At 38.5% G+C, this 17,296-nt stretch overlaps 1 protein-coding gene across 9 annotated transcripts in view; it reads right to left on the bottom strand.

Moving 5' to 3' along the window:
• igsf9ba (immunoglobulin superfamily, member 9Ba) overlaps window positions 1-16,789 on the bottom strand; it is a 70,229-nt gene extending 53,440 nt beyond the window's left edge. For 7 of the 9 annotated variants that reach the window (XR_013195974.1, XR_013195971.1, XM_077208670.1 and 4 more), the window contains exons 1-2: window positions 16,497-16,776; window positions 2,504-2,701 (exon numbers count right to left, since the gene is read on the bottom strand). Coding sequence is in view for 5 of the 9 variants with exons in the window: in XM_077208670.1 (XP_077064785.1) it covers window positions 2,504-2,701; window positions 16,497-16,560 (262 nt within the window). In the remaining 4 variants the exon portion in view is untranslated. Of the gene's footprint in view, window positions 1-2,503; window positions 2,702-16,496 lie in introns of all 9 variants that reach the window. The other 2 variants (XR_013195972.1, XR_013195973.1) reach the window with 2 other exon arrangements.
• Window positions 16,790-17,296: the final 507 nt, after the last annotated feature.

Below are 17,296 nucleotides of genomic sequence, written 5' to 3'. Positions count from 1 at the left end.
ATATATTTAACGAAGCACATACAAAAGACCTGTTTTACAGAATGAGAAAGTTAGTTGCGCATAACCCCCATTAGGAGTCCGAAAATCGCCCCCTATACCCTCAAAAAGGGCATTATTTGAGGGGACAGCCATTTGTAGTGGTGTCCGAAACTAGTGCACTTATTCAATCCCTCAATACACCGCAATAACGAGTGTACAACCTATGTACCTACAATCCCATTGGCTCAAATTGGATAGGATAATCATTAACTGACAGTTTGGGGAGACCCGATTTTGCAGGGGGACCCGATTTGTCATGACACCGTCAGTTTAGAACTCAATGAGCAATCCAGTCATTATACAGATAAGTGAATAAAACACATCAAATCTATATATTTTAAAGATGCAGTAAGTACTTATTGACAGCCAGCTGTTGAAATGGGCACTGAAGTCTAAATTTAAAATACTGGAGAGGGTTCTTTCCCCCACCCCTTCCTTCTCAGACTCGACACTCACGCGGGTTGCCAGATTGAGGACACACAACATGAACGAGTGCAAATAACAATGGAAGGCGACAAGCCTTCCAATTGATCAGTTCATTTAACCACATTTTAATATCCCTCTGGTCATAGAGCTTTTTGGATGGATGGCAAGGCTTTTTAGGTCGGGTACAATCTGCGATCTCTGAACCAGTTCGTTTGCTGGCTTCTATGGCTGCAATACGCTGTGTTTTCTGCCAAATAGGTTTGATTATACAGACCAAAAAAAAACAGACATTCACACACGGAATATTTTAAAGTAGAACTGTCTGTAGCATTGTTTTTCGGAGAAACAATTATGTGAACTATGATATGTTTAAATATGCAGTTTAACATGATGGCTACTTTACTTAATATTCGAATTTATTTTAAGTAAAGTTTTACTTTACTAAATATTTTAATGCTAATTACAGAGTATCATCACATCGTAGCAACTTGAGTCTCCCGTGCGCTAGTATGAGGAGCGTTTTGTGTAGCTGTCCATAACCAGCGTTCCAAATCATTAAACTAATGAGATTCCAGTGAAGTTAGGATGCTCCCTTAGAAGGTAGCTGCCTATGCAGGCCATTAAATATGTTTTAAAACAGAGCTTTCTTAATGTAGAAAGCAACCGAAGTTTCCAATTTAATAGGGTGTGACATCGCAGTTAAGTGATCCAATAATCTCAAACAATCACAGAAATGTCTCACGCACCTCTGTGCCCAGTGTCGCGGAGAGTGTGTGCTTTGAGAAGTGCTGACAATAGGTGATTTTTCACCCAGAAGGCCAGCAGCAGATCTGCGGTAATTAAGGTTCTGTAATGCACCTTGAAAGTGAATGAGTGCCATGCTAGCAGGCAGCCAGTAGTAAAGCGTTCGCAATCCATGTCAAGTGCTGCTCACACTCTCTTTTTCTCTGGGTCGGACAAAAGGCTTGTTTTCACGTTAAGTAGTAAACATAGAAAAACTGTGCTTTCACTCAACCTCACACAAAATCAGCACATTAGATCAGATTCAACTATTTTGGCTTCACTTATGGTGTGACTAGAACTTTTAATGGTTTGTTTTCAGTTAACACCTTCTTTTAAAGCCATCGCGAGCAAGTATATTTAATCAAACCTAAGTCCCAATTCACATACTATCCCTAATGCAAAGGCCACCTTGAATTTTCATCCTGGTTCAGACTGGTTTATACAGGTTCATGGTGGTTTTGATGCTGGTGCACCTAAAATGTACTATTAAATTGAAATTACTGGCTGCATAGAAGGTCCACAAGTCTGAAAACACATGGAAAATCTATTTCAACCTGAAAATAACCTGAAATGAATCTTAATTCTTAATCTTTTGATTCAAATCGTGATGCTGATAATATAATTTGTACTGGATTTTTTTTTATTTTTTTACTGCACAACAGAAATATTTTCACAAGTTGTCTCAGACCAATGTTATTTTAACTTTATTTATATAATATTTGTCACGGGTGGCTGTACAAAGCACACAAAGACAATCAGTTTTTAATCCAGTAAATCCAACAGGCAAGAAAAATTCAGGAAATAGGATAATACAACCACGTTATATATATATATATATATATATATATATATATATATATATATATATATATATATATATATATATATATATATATATATATATATATATATATATATATATATATATATATATATATATATATATATATATATATATATATATATATACAGTATTTATTTTTATTTCAGTTTTACCTTTAGTAATTTTTTATTTCAGTTAGTTGCCAGGGCACCATTTCTAATTTATTTTTTTTAAGTTTAGGTTAATAATATTTACATTTTATTAAAAAAAATTTCAGCCTTATCGAAAACTATTTTTTAGTTACCAATAACAACACTTAAGAGTATCATTTACTATTGGAAGCACAGTATACACTCAGATGACAGAATTAATTGTGTACATAGTAATTAACCAGTATTAAACACTGGACTTTACAAAAATGCTTGTGCTTACCGGCGTACTCAGGGTCCACATGAGGAGGATAGAAACGGAAGTTGATGAAGAAGGGAATAGGCACACCGAATTTGAACCACTCCACCACATAGGGAGTCTGCTGACCGTTTAGGGGGTGGCTCACGTCACATCCCAAAACAACGCTCTCTCCTGCACGGGCCGTCACAAACTGGGGCTCCTCTCTCACTCCGTAGGCACCTGGACACAAAAAACACACACATTCATTCAGCACAATAAGTATATTTGTCACTAAAAACTATACCCAAACTGAGGTGTCAAACAGCTCATTATCCTATTAATTAAGCAAACATTTTTTTTGTGAAGACTTGGATAGTTTCCCAAATGCTGGTGAAAGTTCTTTGGTAATTATTAGTTAAAAGGAACGGCCAAGCACATAATGAGATGACAAGAGGCTTATCCACGTACCTCATTGATCTCAACTAATTCACACTTGGATGGGTTTTACAATAGAGGGGCCAGAGTTTTAGCAATCAATGCACAAGCACGTCACATGCCCAGGGGTGACCTATCGGAACGGTAAAGGTCATTGTACCTGCCTCAGCAGAAAATATATCGGGGGAATGGATTTTCTTCAGCTAGCTCCACCACAGCCATTGAGCACTCTCTCCTCTATCAGAGTTAGCATGGCTTCAGCGCCTCAATGAAGGAGAAAATCACCTCCGGGATCAGAGGACCTGCTGACGGTGCATTCTCCACCATGGAGACACTGTGTGGAAAACTAAGTGATTCAGTAACAGTAAAATTTAAGAAAAAGTAGGTTACAAAAACACAGCTCTCTGACTTTCAGAACATGCTTTAACTACATACTGAATAACCAGTCAGCAACCAATTTTGCTCTCACACTCACTCTCACAGTACTCCTAGCACAGTGACAGTTCTCGCCTTCATTTAGAGTTTAACCTGACTTAATTAATGTCTTGCAGTTCAATGAGTAAGTGAAAAACTGATCGCACTTACTCTACCATTCAAAATTTTTGGAGTCATGAAGGTAATAATACTTTTATTCAGCAAGGATGCATTACATTGATCTCAAGTGACCGTAAAGACGTGTATAACATTACAAAAGATTTCTATTTCAAATAAATGCTTTTGAATTTTATATAAAAGTAAATGAATTACGGTTTCCACAAAAATATTAAGCAGCACAACACTGATTCTTTTTCAACACTGATTTTAAGTAGAAATGTTTCTTAAGCAGCAAATCAGCATATTACAATGATTTATGAAGGATCATGTGACACTGAAGACTAGAGAAATGATGCAGAAAATTCATGAATAAATTACATTTAAAATATATTCAAAATATGATTTTTTTTTAATATTTCACAATACAGATGTTTTTACTGTATTTTGATCAAACAGCCTTTTTGAGCATAAGAGACATCTTTCAAACACACCCCAAACTTTTGAACCGTAGTGTAGATCTGAAGGCATAGAAATAACTCTTCATTTTACCCTTAAAAATTAGTGGTTAACAAAACCAAGTGTTATCGCCTACAATAAACTACAGCTCCAGTATGATGCACTGTTGACTGTATCATCATGACTGAGCAAAACATTAAAACAATTCAAACCAATAGCTCATGACACTGATTTGTGAATCGTTCATTCATGAATCAGACTACATTTGTGCGTACATTAGTTATTGCATACCATACGAACAGCAAGGGCAAATAAAGATGAGCTGCCCAACTACTTTGTATAATTTCAAATTGTCCAGTCTTCGGTAAAAGCACAGATTCGGTATTCAATCAAAAAGAGCAGCGCAAGAAAGACTTTTTTTTTTGTTCGGTCAACATCTGCAAAAAAATGCAGATGTTCCAAAACTGTATATACAACTAAATGTTGTTAAAGGGGTCATATAATGCCATTTTCATACAAGTAATTTGATTCTTTAGGGTCTAAATGAAAAGTTTGTAATATACTTTAATTAAAAATTTTCATTAGTATTGTAAGAAAACACTAATTTTACCTGGTCAAAAACAGCTCTGTTTTTAGCACAGTGTTCTTCAGTGCAGTTATGCCTTTAAATGATAATGAGCTTCGCTCACTCCGCCCCTCTGTTCTGCGGGCGTTCATAACAGCGTTATGACCACACCGCACTTGGAGTGTTTCCTTGACAACAGTTGAGGGAAAAATGGCAGCGGGAGTCTCTGAGGAGGACACATCTGTGCAACCGTATCATTTTGAACCGGAGTCGGAACAAGATGACGGCCCGAAGAAGTTCGACAATTAAGGCTCGAACATGAATGGTTGTTTCTGAATGGTCGGTTATTATATTGTCACTTTGATCTATCTTTGTGTACTGGCAGGGTAGAGTAACTTAGTGAGATGTACGAACGCTATGTGTTTACTGATGTAAGTTATACGTACTCAGTTTGTAATAATACAATAACCATAACGCGTTGTTCATTATAAACGTGGGATTATGAATTATATTGAGAACGTGGTACATATAAAACATGCCGTATGTACCCTGAGTGTAAATCTTAGCCGCATTCACCGTGAAGCGATTTGCAAAGATTAATATAAAGGTTAATAAAATTTCACACTTACTTTTTTCTGGAGGTTCAGCAGAGAGACATAAATAGTTGGTAACGATTCTTTTTTCAGGAGCAGCTTCTTATCAAAATCAGCTTTATAAGTTACTTCCTTTGTTAATAAAGCAGTCTGGTGAGAAAAGATTTGCGAATCGCGCAAACATGAAAGCATTGATGTTGCTCGTGGGGAAAATTACCTTCGAAAACAAAACTCAGCCACTGTGTCTTCAGCGATTTGGATTTAGGAATATCAATATTACTGCTGTGTTCGTTATTACACCCAAGAACAGAACACCACAATCGCTTAGACACCATTCTGCTCCAGTGTATCAACAATGACGGACTATGATGACTGACAGCTCGCTCAGGGCAGGGATCTGTTGAAACGCTGCTGTCAATCAACAATCGTGGGAGGGGCGTCCGATTTAGTGACATCACAAAATCGAATGGCTCAATTTGAGGCAGGGGAAAACTTTTAAGGAGATTAAAACAAAAACACTGGATAGATTTTTATCATTATATGATGGTTGTGTACAGGCACTGCCAACACACATTTCAGTACAATCAACTTGAAAAAGTGCATGTACCATTATATGACCCCTTTAAATCACTAATTTCCAGTATTTAAAAAAATTCTCGATTTTCAACCAAACTCATATGCAGCAGTGATTTTATTTACCAGTTAAATCAGCTTTATCCAGTGGAATAGTTAATCCACTTTGTTTGATTTAGCTCACACAGCTTTCGGACTGAAACAGTGCAGATTTAATCAAATTACTCCTAAAGTAGAGCTGGACCCTCCAGTCACGGACCTTGGCCCTGGAATCCGCTCTACTATTGTGAGTGCCGAAGACTGCAAATCACCACAAAGAGAGCAGCTTAGCTTTAATGAGAGACCAACAGGGTGCATGCATACCCATAAACTCACTACAATCTGCACATGACCAGCCCAGAGCAGGCTCACAAAGAGAATTTCAGCAAGCCATAAATTTGGGTCAGGGAGTCCCATGTTTAGCCTTGTTAGAATGGCCTAATTGCCATCTTGTAACACTTCTGCCCAGTCAGACTGTACATATAGGCTATGTTGCAAGATCAAGAGTTGTTTATTGGACATTCGTATCCCACATAATTAACACTGGATCCATTGAATCAGAATTAGACAACTGTTCTACTTTTATTTTTAGTGGTCTAAATATTTATCACTGCGGGGCACCAGTCTTACATTTGTATTCTACAGATAATGTCATGGCACCAATTGGGGAGATGAAAAATGTAAGGACAGAAACCAATAACAATGGTAATATATTGTATTTAACAAATAGTTCACATCCGCGATTAAACGCCCCTCCACTGAGCTCTCAGCTTGACCTTGATTGATTAGTCCATTCTAACAATTGGCCCGTGCTGCGCAGTTGATGCTGTTTCATTCCGTATTTGGACTGGAGCGTTTGTCATTTCATGTTTCAAATAGTAGGCTACGCAACTGAAATGGCTGCGTTAATCAAAGAGAGTTTTGGTGCATTCACGCCATGTCGGGAATACCATAATTACGAGATTCTGACTTGTAAAAAGCGTTTAAGTCCTCGTAGAACTCGTAATTACAACTTGTAATTTACCGAGAACAACTACAGTTTCCGAGAGCTACGACTTGTACCACGTGATCGGTGTACCGCCACTTGCGGATTCATTTTGGAGTTGATACCTGTAGTGTAGGCTACTAGTGTTGCCATAAGAATGAGTATTTTCAAGTCCAAGGACGTAAAAGTGTGTGTGTGTGTGTGTGTGTGTGTGTGTGTGTGTGTGTGTGTGTGTGTGTGTGTGTGTGTGTGTGTGTGTGTGTGTGTGTGTGTGTGTGTGTGTGTGTGTGTGTGTGTGTGTGTGTGTGTGTGTGTGTGTGTGTGTGTGTTGCAACTTATAACAGAATTTAGCAGGATTTTGAAAATAATAATTAGTCGTAAAACAATTATTCAAACCGTACTAAAATTCAGGTTTCATGATTATGTTTGCATCATTTAGTAAAACATCCCTAACCCCAATAAAACGAATGAGAATGTCATGTCGAATGTCATGACATCTCAAATGTTTTTACACCCTACTTCTATGAATTACACATTATAGGTTATGGTTTGTTAAGAAATCTCCAGTTATGTAGCTCAAAGCAGGGCTTACAACAGCCTGCAAATGACTGTATGGTAAGCAGGAAACATGAGGATTAAAGATGCTGGACCCTAGTATCAGCTCAACTCATGTGACCACTCTCCCCTTAATCCACTTGTGTCTGCTTTCACTCCCAAAGGCACAACAAAGACACATGACCCTTTCAGCGCATATAAACACACCCATCACTCACACCACACATTTACACTGCATTATATGGGTCCTTGGTGATCCGAATGGGGCGAATATATGTGTTATATATCAGTGGTTGAACTCTTAACTCAACTGTTACTTTTCAGAAAACCTTTAAAGAAGAAAATTAAATAAATTACTACAAAACAATATATATATATATATATAACATTAATTTAAAAAATGGAACTAAATAAAATGCTTTAGCAGTCTATGCTTATAATAGTCTTACCAGGAAATCAAGGACGAAACTCCAGCAGCATCCCTCCAAGGATCCCTATTCAAATGAGGGAATGACTTGTCCCTGGTAAATTATTCATTGTTGGAAATGCAACATTTGTACAGAAGACAGTCTAATTACATCAAATATGTACAGAGATAAAAAATTATCCTGATTTCAAAGATTCCAAATTAGACATTTGCGACGTTTAGTCCATGTCTGTTTTGTTTGAGGCCTTTTCAATAAAATATAAAATAGTCCCTATTTAGGCTATATATCCTGTCTTATATCTTGAACATCGCTGATTTGTTTTTGAATAAATGTTCATAAAAAAAGACATTTTGAGAATTTTATTTTTTGTCATAGCCTACCAAGGAAGTCAATGGTAATCAAATTTGATTACAAACATTCTTCAAAATATCCTATATGTTTCGCAGAAAGGAAGAAAAAAGACAAACAGATATGGACCAACTGATTAAGGGTGATTAAGTGATTACAGACATAAAACAAATTCCAGTGAACTATCCCTTTAAAGGGTTAGTCACCCAAAAATAAAATTCTGTCATTATTTACTCACCCTCATGTCGTTTAAAGATGTTGATCAAAGACATTTGTTCATCTTTGAAACACAAATGAAGATCATTTTAATAAAATCTGAGAGCTTTCTGTCCCTCGATTGACAGCCTATGCATCTACCACTTTCAAAGCCTAGAAAGGTAGTAAAGATATCATTAAAGTATTCCATGTGACTCCAGTGGTTTAACTTAAGTTTTATGAAGAGACGCAAGTGCTTTGTTTGTGTAAAAGACATAATTTACCACTTTATTTACAAAATATTAATCTCCTGAAGCGCATTCACGTAACAACATCTGCTCTCGTGTCAACACAACATGCATGCGTCGTGGTGCTCTCATGAATGCGTGTTGTAAGTAACAAGATGTAAAATAAGTCTCTGATTTCCCGAGAGTATGTATGGGAAGTTTAAGCTCAAAATATCCCACAGATAATTTTGTATAGCATGTTAAAATTGTCCCTTTTTGAGGGTGAGCAAAAATGTGTCGTTTTGTGTGTCCATTTAAATGCAAATGAGCTGCTGCTCCCGGCATAGAGGGCGGAGCTAACACAACAGCTCGTGTGTGTTAGCAGCTCCGATTACCTCACGCAGACATGCACAAAAATGTCAGAAACTGTTCTGCCTTTTATATTCAAACCAAGTCGGACAATGATGGAAAGGTTCAAGAAGAAGTGACAACATGTATAATGCAATAGGATGTTTCTAAATGGTTAGTTGATGAATGTATGTTGCTGATGTGGAGTTAACTATCTTCAAAGTCATTGATTAGCATATTCTTTCATTAGGCTATAATCTATAAATCGCTAGTGTGGGAACTGTTGTATGATGTCTACAGAGTGGCATGTTATTGCATTTGTGTTACGTACTGGATTGCAATAAATGTGAAAAGACGGATGCGACAGCTTGAGCAGACACACAAATGTGCTCTACTACAACAACCTTTCCTCTTCTCAACACTGCCTCACCCCCTTTGTTGCTTGAGTGTTCCTGGAGGCGGGGTTTAAGTAAATTTTAGGGTTTGTGATGTCACTATCCCAGGAGGAAGCTTGTGTAGTCCCTACCAGCCGTTTGTTGTAGTCCTTAAAAAGCGATTTCTGTCAAAGAAAATATCTCCCTTTGCTGTGAACTATGAGCATCGTAACTTTCCAGGTGTTGTTTATGCTCAAACAGCAACATTACACACCAAGTAAAGTTAGAAAAGTGAAATCATAATCAACCACCCCTTTAAGCCCAGTGCACACTATATGATTTATAATAGACCTTTACGATTGTTGCTTGTCATATAGATAGAAATGGTGTCTAGCAAACAAAATAATCTCTAATTTTAATTTTGATCATGGCTTCATTTGAAAATAAAACTGGGGGGGAAATACGAAGACGATTTGCGTAGAGCAAGTTGTGGTTGGTTGTTGTCTCACTAATTGCGTCTTCAAGTTCTGAGCTCCAATTGGTTTTTGATTTGATGATTGTCATAGGAGAAGCCACACTACAAGCCAGAATTTCGTTGAAGGTAAAATTTTATCGCAATGGTCATTAATTGACCGTTGTTGAACTTGTCAAACTAACAACGACTTTTGATTGATGCCTAGGATCTGAGGAATCTTTTAGGTTTCTCAAAATTTATCTCAGACGGGCAAATCTGGGCAAAATCAGGAACGACGTGAGGGTGAGTAATTAATGACAAACATTTTTGGGTAAACTAACCCTTTAAGAAATACCATTCATTATGAATTTTTCACAGCTAATTGCATCTGATCTTATTCACTCAATGCTGGTTTCACATAAAACATTGATATCAAACATTACAGAATCAGACTATAAACCGACTATAAACCTCGAAAATCCATGAATCGACTGAAAGGGGAGCTCTCAGCAGTGTGAATCCCTCCCTTTCTAAGACACAAACAGCAAGCTGAACGGTAACTAAAGCTCAGACAGTCCTGAACTTAAAACCCTTTTCACCAGCAGATGGAATTATCCATTATCAGGATGAATAAACTAATGCCAAAATGTCGGAAGCAGATGAGTAAATTTGTTTATATTCATCATAATTAGATGCAGTTATACAGATTACATCGTGCTCACTGATGGCATAAACTAATACTATATGATAGCAATTACTCGGCACATCAGCAGCAAAACCGTCCATCCCTGGGATCAAGCGTAATCTGTGCACCAAGAGGAAGCGTTAGTCTCCCTGCCAACAGGGACATTGGGACACATCATGAATAGGCAATCGAATGTAGAACAGAGCAGAGGTGGGATCTCAAGGACACTAACCCACTCGGCTGCACAGGCCACTGACAATTTTGTAATTGAATGCCAGCCTGTACATGATGAAGGTCACTTCTCAGAGAGCAATGTGTCAGAGCTGGCCAAAGAAAGCAACACATGTCGTGAGGATGAGTGACCTGGGTGAAAAACGTTAAAGCAAGTGAGTGTGGTGGACATATATTTTCTAACTGAAAGGTTTTAGGTTTGAAAAAGAGCAACTTCTTGAGACCATGTTCTTCCAGCATCTACTGGAAAGCCTTTTCACATGTGCAGAAGCTGTTGAAGAGTAACTCTCTAATAATGCAATGTGGCTCATATAAGTGAATCAGGCGAACTCTAAACATTAAGGGAATATTTAATAGTCAAGAGCATTCTGAGGTGACTTTATGGTTGAATTGAAGCAAATAGACGCATGATAAAAGTAATAGTGCCCTCTCCATGACTCTAGCACAAAAGAAAAAGTTAGCAGTTGAAATAAGAGACCTCTGGGACACCAGATGGCTGCTTTGCTCAATGGAAACACAAGCCGTCTTCACTGTAACAGGGTCGTAGGTGCCTATCTGACGGAGCGCATAGCAAACTCAACTTGGTGGCCCATCTGGAGCATGGTGTCTCTGAATTTACCAATCTGTTCCTAGCCTTAACTTGGAGTTGATGGCAACGTTTTGTAAAGATCTCCAACTAGGTACTGGTTTAGAAATCTTTGATCATGAATAACAATGCTTGAGTATGCAAAATTTGATAAAGGAATTTGCTCAACAGTAAGTTTTTTTCCTACTGGCCCAGTCACTTGCCCTGATAACATTTTTTTAAATTAATATATATTAAATTAAATGATTAAAAAGCATGCACAAGATGTGTAACACAATAATTGCCCAAGTAACAGTTCCTTTAACTGGGCAAAAATTCCCTAAAACTGTACCCAAAGCCACCAGGCCATCTTTACTTTATTTACATACAATCTCAGTAAATCAATAAAGCTAATAAAGAGCTCAAATACAGGAGGAACGCAGGCATAGGCAGGTACACAGAGTTTAAGGACGTACAGTTTACTGCACCAGACGTGAAGATGCCCTGGAATGTTGAAATGGCATTTGATTACAGTTATGCTTAAAACTGATGACAGCAGAGGAAGAAATGCACATTCTCAGCAGGAAATCTTGAGGAAAACAAAAGCAAAGCATCAGCATCTTTTTCCACATTACACTGAGGTACGATAAGATCAGAAAGCATGACGACACACCCACCACACGGTACAATGCGAGAGGTATCTTAATAAGACGTCATCTAAAATATGATGAATAATGAAGCCGGCCGATTCGGCGCACAATACAGCACCTCCACTGTGGAGTTCTCCGCTATAAAGTAGCTACGCCTGAGGGAAAGGGAGAGCCAAAGATAGTAAAGTGTCCCTGAGGGAGGAACGGAGATTTTTGTGCTTGCTATCTCCTAAACACAAAGCCATCAGAGTAATATTTCACAGGAACAATTCGAAGAGATATGTGGTGGAAAATCATCCCAATGCATATCGCTACAGAGTGCAACAAATATCTAGCTAATGCATCAGTATATGAGAGCTCATTTTAATGAGGAGATTCTCCATAGCAGTGCGCAGTCGAGTACAAAAGGGCTCTTCTAATATAGTGCATTGTGAAGTCCAGTATGTCTGAGCGGACTGTTGAATATTTCATGGCGGTGAAGGAAAGGGCACGAGCCGTACCGACGGAGCCCCAGCTGATGGAGGACTGGAAGGAGACAGACTGTACAGACTGTAAGGTGAAACTGGGAGAGGATGTAGGCAGTGCCGTGGCAGTGTGCCCAACTTTAGCAGGAGCTACTGTCTCAGCTCGGCCTAAAACACCACTACATCTCACAAGGGCTGACAGCAGCACTGTGCCTTTACTGATTGAACCGTACAGGCTGAGAGTGGACGCCTATAGATATTTCACTGCTTTTTCAACATTGTAAAAAACATCTGCAACTAAAAACAATGTTTAGTCATCGGTTGCATATATATATATATATATATATATATATATATATGAACGGCCTTAAAAGAGGAAATTATGTCATAGAGGACCCCTGCTGCAGACCCTCATGACTGTCAAGGTCCATAAGTCTCTTAAAATATAAGATAATTTTACTTATTTTCTGATACAGCAAGGTTAGTTCAGGTTGTAAAATGTCATGTATTGTGAATCCCTAAAAAACATAATGATATTTGAAGAAAAAAAAAGTATATTATACTAAATAAAAATAAAGATGTCACCATACATCCTCTTGAGCCACTCCAGGCCATGTTATCCTCCCTAGAATCACTGATACACAGTAGGCGTGTGAAGACGCAACCCAGGATCTCAGTAAGTCGTCAGTTTTCATTCTCCCTGAACTGGGACAAGTGGTTGCACTCAACGGTCAGAAGGCTGCAGGTCAGACAAATACTGCTTGGCAAGGTAAGGGGGAAGGGAGCTTTGCCAGAGGTGTCCATTACCGACAATCTGCAAACTGTGCCAAGAGCTGCTCTTCACAGCTTTATTAAGACGGAGAGTGTCGCTGGCCCTGCTTATTGTAATTCTCTGTGGCTTCAATGCAGAGGATGATGCTTGGTGGGGAAAACATACTCTTTGCTCACCACCATTACTCCCCTTTTCTGATAAACTGTTCAAACTGAGTTGAGAATCCAGCTGAATGGCATGAGTTGGCTTTTTTTTTTTTTACCATTATATGACCATAAATGGACACTTATCTGATATTTCTAGTTTAAAGTGCCCCATTATGCATTTTCGAATATTACCTTTAATGCAGTGTGTAATATAGCTGTTTGTGAATGTAAAAGCTCTGCAAAGTTTTAAAGATCAGAGTGCTCAACAAATAAAGTTATTATCTCCTAAAAGAAGGAATCAATTCTGAACTGCTGAAATGAGTCGTCAGATATTCCAGTCTCACTTTCTGTTACATATCTACGTAACAATCTAACAAATTTGCCTAATGCCAGTATATGGTCTTCATTGGCTTCCCGCGAACAATGTCTACTTTAACCCCCCCTCAAACACTTGTAGCTGAGGCCTGGAAGAGTTTGGTTCGTGTTATCAACATGTTGAAGATGCTGTATTCAACACTATAATCCATTTTGCATGGCACTTTTCAGGCACTTCAAAAGGATAAGGATTCATGCTGCAATTGATACAGAAAAACCTTATTCATATCACACACTGTGTATCAAGTGATGTGGAAGCTTCCGGAGCTGAAATTCAGATAATAGGTGCTTCGCTTCCGAACACACGCTGTAATTAATAATAATTAGTTACATTTATATAGCGCTTTTTCTGGGACCTCAAAGCGCTTTACATAGAAGGGGGAACCTCCTCAACCACCACCAATGTGCAGCACCACCTGGATGATGCGACGGCAGCCATATTGCGCCAGAACGCCCACCACACACCAGCTTACTGGTGGAAAGGAGACAGTGATGAAGCCAATCAGTACATGGGGATGATTAGGAGGCCATGATGGACAGAGGCCAAGGGGAAAATTTGGCCAGGTTTTTTGTGACCACAGAGAGTCACGACATCGGTTTAACGTCTCATCCGAAGGACGGTGCTTTTTGACAGTATAGTGTCCCCATCACTATACTGAGGCGTTAGGACCCACACAGTCCCCCTGCTGGCCTAACTAACACCTCTTCCAGCAGCAACCTGATTTTCTCAGGAGGTCTCCCATCCAGTTACTAACCAGGCTCAGCCCTGCTTAGATTCAGTGGGCAACCAGTCTTGGGCTATAGGGTGATATGGCTGCTGGTTGCTGGCTGCTGTAAGTGGTAGACCAATAACAACAGACTGGGCCATTTGACCAATCAGAGCAAAGTAGGCTTACAGGAAGAAGGGGTTTAGAGAGACTGAACTAATGGTTTTCAGATTCTTTGAGTAATGAGGTGATGTGCAATGTATATTATGAGGAAATTAAAGTGTTTTTTATTTTATTTATTTTTTCACCTTGGATGCATATAAACCTATAGTTGGAGACCTCCAAAACAAAACTAGGAAATTTCAAAATAGCATAGTAGGGGCACTTTAAATGTATAATTACCTTTTTTATGGTTTAACACTCTTCTAAAGGTTCTAAAGATGTTTAAATTACTCACAGAAATATTTTAGGATCACTAGGCTGACTTGTAAATTCAGATACTGGGAGGTTTAGTTTAGTACCTAGTGTTTAGTACTACAGTACTGTGTATTTATGTTATTGTTCAGATAGCCAAAATTGATGATACTATAACTTTTGTCATTACATTTCCTCACAGGAACCTCAAGAACTTCATTGGTCTGATTAGATCATTTCTTCCTTGACTGCCTAAGCTTTTGTTGAAGCACATAATCTCTTCCAACATCTGATGAGTCTCGAATGGGTTTCTCGCTCTCTCAAATAAACCTTTGTCTTTGACTTTTTGTGACTCAGTCTCAAATATGAAACTGATTTTGTTTTTTTGTCTTGAAGCTAATAAAGCAATTCGGCCGACTTTTCTAGATCAGGCCTATGTTTAGGCAGCAGTATAATTTTGACAATCAGAGAAACTCAAAGCAATGAGTTGTGCTTTTCTCAAGCCCTAATTTATGCCAGTTGTAAGCTAACATTTGTCTCATTACAGTGTGCATGACGCTCCCTAAATGAAGGCTTCAAAATGGCTGAATGTTGGATTTGGGAGACAGGAAACAGACTATGACTACTATTTCATAGAGTACATGAAATTGCAGACAGAAAGCTCTCAAACATGCATCAAGGCCTCGGGGTTTTCCCAGTTATTTTTCATGTTGCAACCCACAATAACTAATAACTGATTTTATTCACTGCACTTTCCAAGTGGTGGCACTGAACTGTATACATATTTGCCCAAAAGGTTTTTATAACTTCATTTAATACTTTATTATAATAATGTATTATAAACGTTATACATTTGACTCTAAGACATAGTTATATGTTAGACTTTTATTTTTTAAATGTTGTTGTGTGAAAGGCTAAAGATATGCATTTTAATTTTGCTTTTCCAAATGTCAATTGTAAATTTAACTTCATAATTTAAATTACTGTATGTTTAATTAGTCAATCACTGTAGCTCACCAGTTTCCCCTTCAATTAAAGGAGGAAATAGCCCCTCCCATTGGCCAAAGATAGAAATGCAAGGTTAAGTCAGTCCATTCGTCAACAAATAAGGGCTTCAAATATAAGAAATAGCCTATATACTTGAAATGTAATAATAATCTATCATTGAAAAAGGCGATACAAGCTAACGAAAAGATTACGGACATCGTTTCTTCCAAAATATACACGCATATGTTTTGAGTCTATACGATTGAGCTTTTATTATCATAATACACAAAACTGAGCATACATGTATACATCCCTGTGTAAACAGGCACGACACACTGTAGTAGCCCAGACAATCGCAGCATGTCTCCATTCAGTTCTGCTGCACGCCCCTTTTCAACACTAACTGCAATTCTGAACCGCATTTTGGGATATTGTGTATTAACGTCTCGAATCTAACAATAAATCATGGATGATCAATGCACAAACGCTCTTTATGGTACACACACACACACACACACACACACACACACACACAAAAGCATTTCTAACCATAGGAGCATCAATCGATTGAAACAGCGACCTACACGCCTTCAATTGTCTCGCGCATTGCCCTAATATGAAATTATGCAAATAGCTACTATAAGAAATCATGAGCGGTTGAATAGCAAGTTTTATCCCAATTGAATTGATATATTTGATTATTTAAAAAAATGTATTAATTGTCATACATGTAGCTCAGGCTGGTAGAGCATGGCACTAGTAACGGGTTCCATCCCAGAAAACGCACATAGCCTATTCCGATCAAATATATAGCTTGATATAGGCTACAAAAGCATAAATAAAGGTGCAATTAACGCATCTGTCAAAATCAAACGCCTATGTGCATTTCCTTAAATGATGCAGAATAAAAAATACTGCACTTCAACTCACCTTGAGCTGCCGTTCCTCGGGTGCTGAAAACACTTGCTATCAAAGTGGCCACATACCAAATCATAGTACTATTGCCGACCAGGTATAATAGCTCAAAGTGCCCCTTTCAATAAATCTTTCATATTCAGTTTCCTCCGTTTCCAGTCTGATACCCTGCTTAACATATCCTGTTCTCTCCTCTCTCAGCTTTTTCCTTCATTTTTTCCCCTACCCGTCCTTCCTATGGCATCCTCCCCCGAAGAGACAGAGCACCTGCACCAGCGCCTTTATGGAAGACGGAGATGTTCTTAAGTGCAAAGTGAAACCAAGTGTGGGAATGTAGCCATTGGGTCCGCCCCCGCTGCACTCTGATTGGCCAGTGCCAGGCGCTCTGGGGCGTGTATTGGTTAATCATCCGCCCCCTGGTAGTAAAATGGCATGGCAGATGCTCTTATTCAAGGTGAGTTGGAGTGTGCTGGTGTAGTACAACTGCTGCAGTATCATGCGCATTAACAGAAACCAAAGTCCGCACCTCTTTGGATCTTCTCTATTGTGTGTCTTTTTGAATGGCACATACAGTATGTTTTCCTGGGTCTATGCGGATATGGACGAGACTGTATAGTGCGTGTGGGTTTTATTGAGCTTTGACCCGTGTAGTTTTAAATTCAGCCTCTAATGCCACTGCAAACTTCACTTGTGCATTTCCTCTCAGGCGTGACATTTTGATTTTGATGGAAAGGGTGCATCAACATTAGCCTACACACACTAAAGCAAAGGGTGTGGCAACCAATATCATCAGCTTTTGGATGTGTTACAATAAC

Source organism: Siphateles boraxobius, unplaced genomic scaffold (genome assembly GCF_051911475.1).
Source record: "Siphateles boraxobius isolate OS27281-9 unplaced genomic scaffold, OSU_SipBor_1 6, whole genome shotgun sequence".
Classification (NCBI taxonomy): Eukaryota; Metazoa; Chordata; class Actinopteri; order Cypriniformes; family Leuciscidae; genus Siphateles; species Siphateles boraxobius.
The sequence above is the reverse complement of the archived record's forward strand: the minus strand, read 5'-3'. Positions and strand labels throughout refer to the sequence as shown.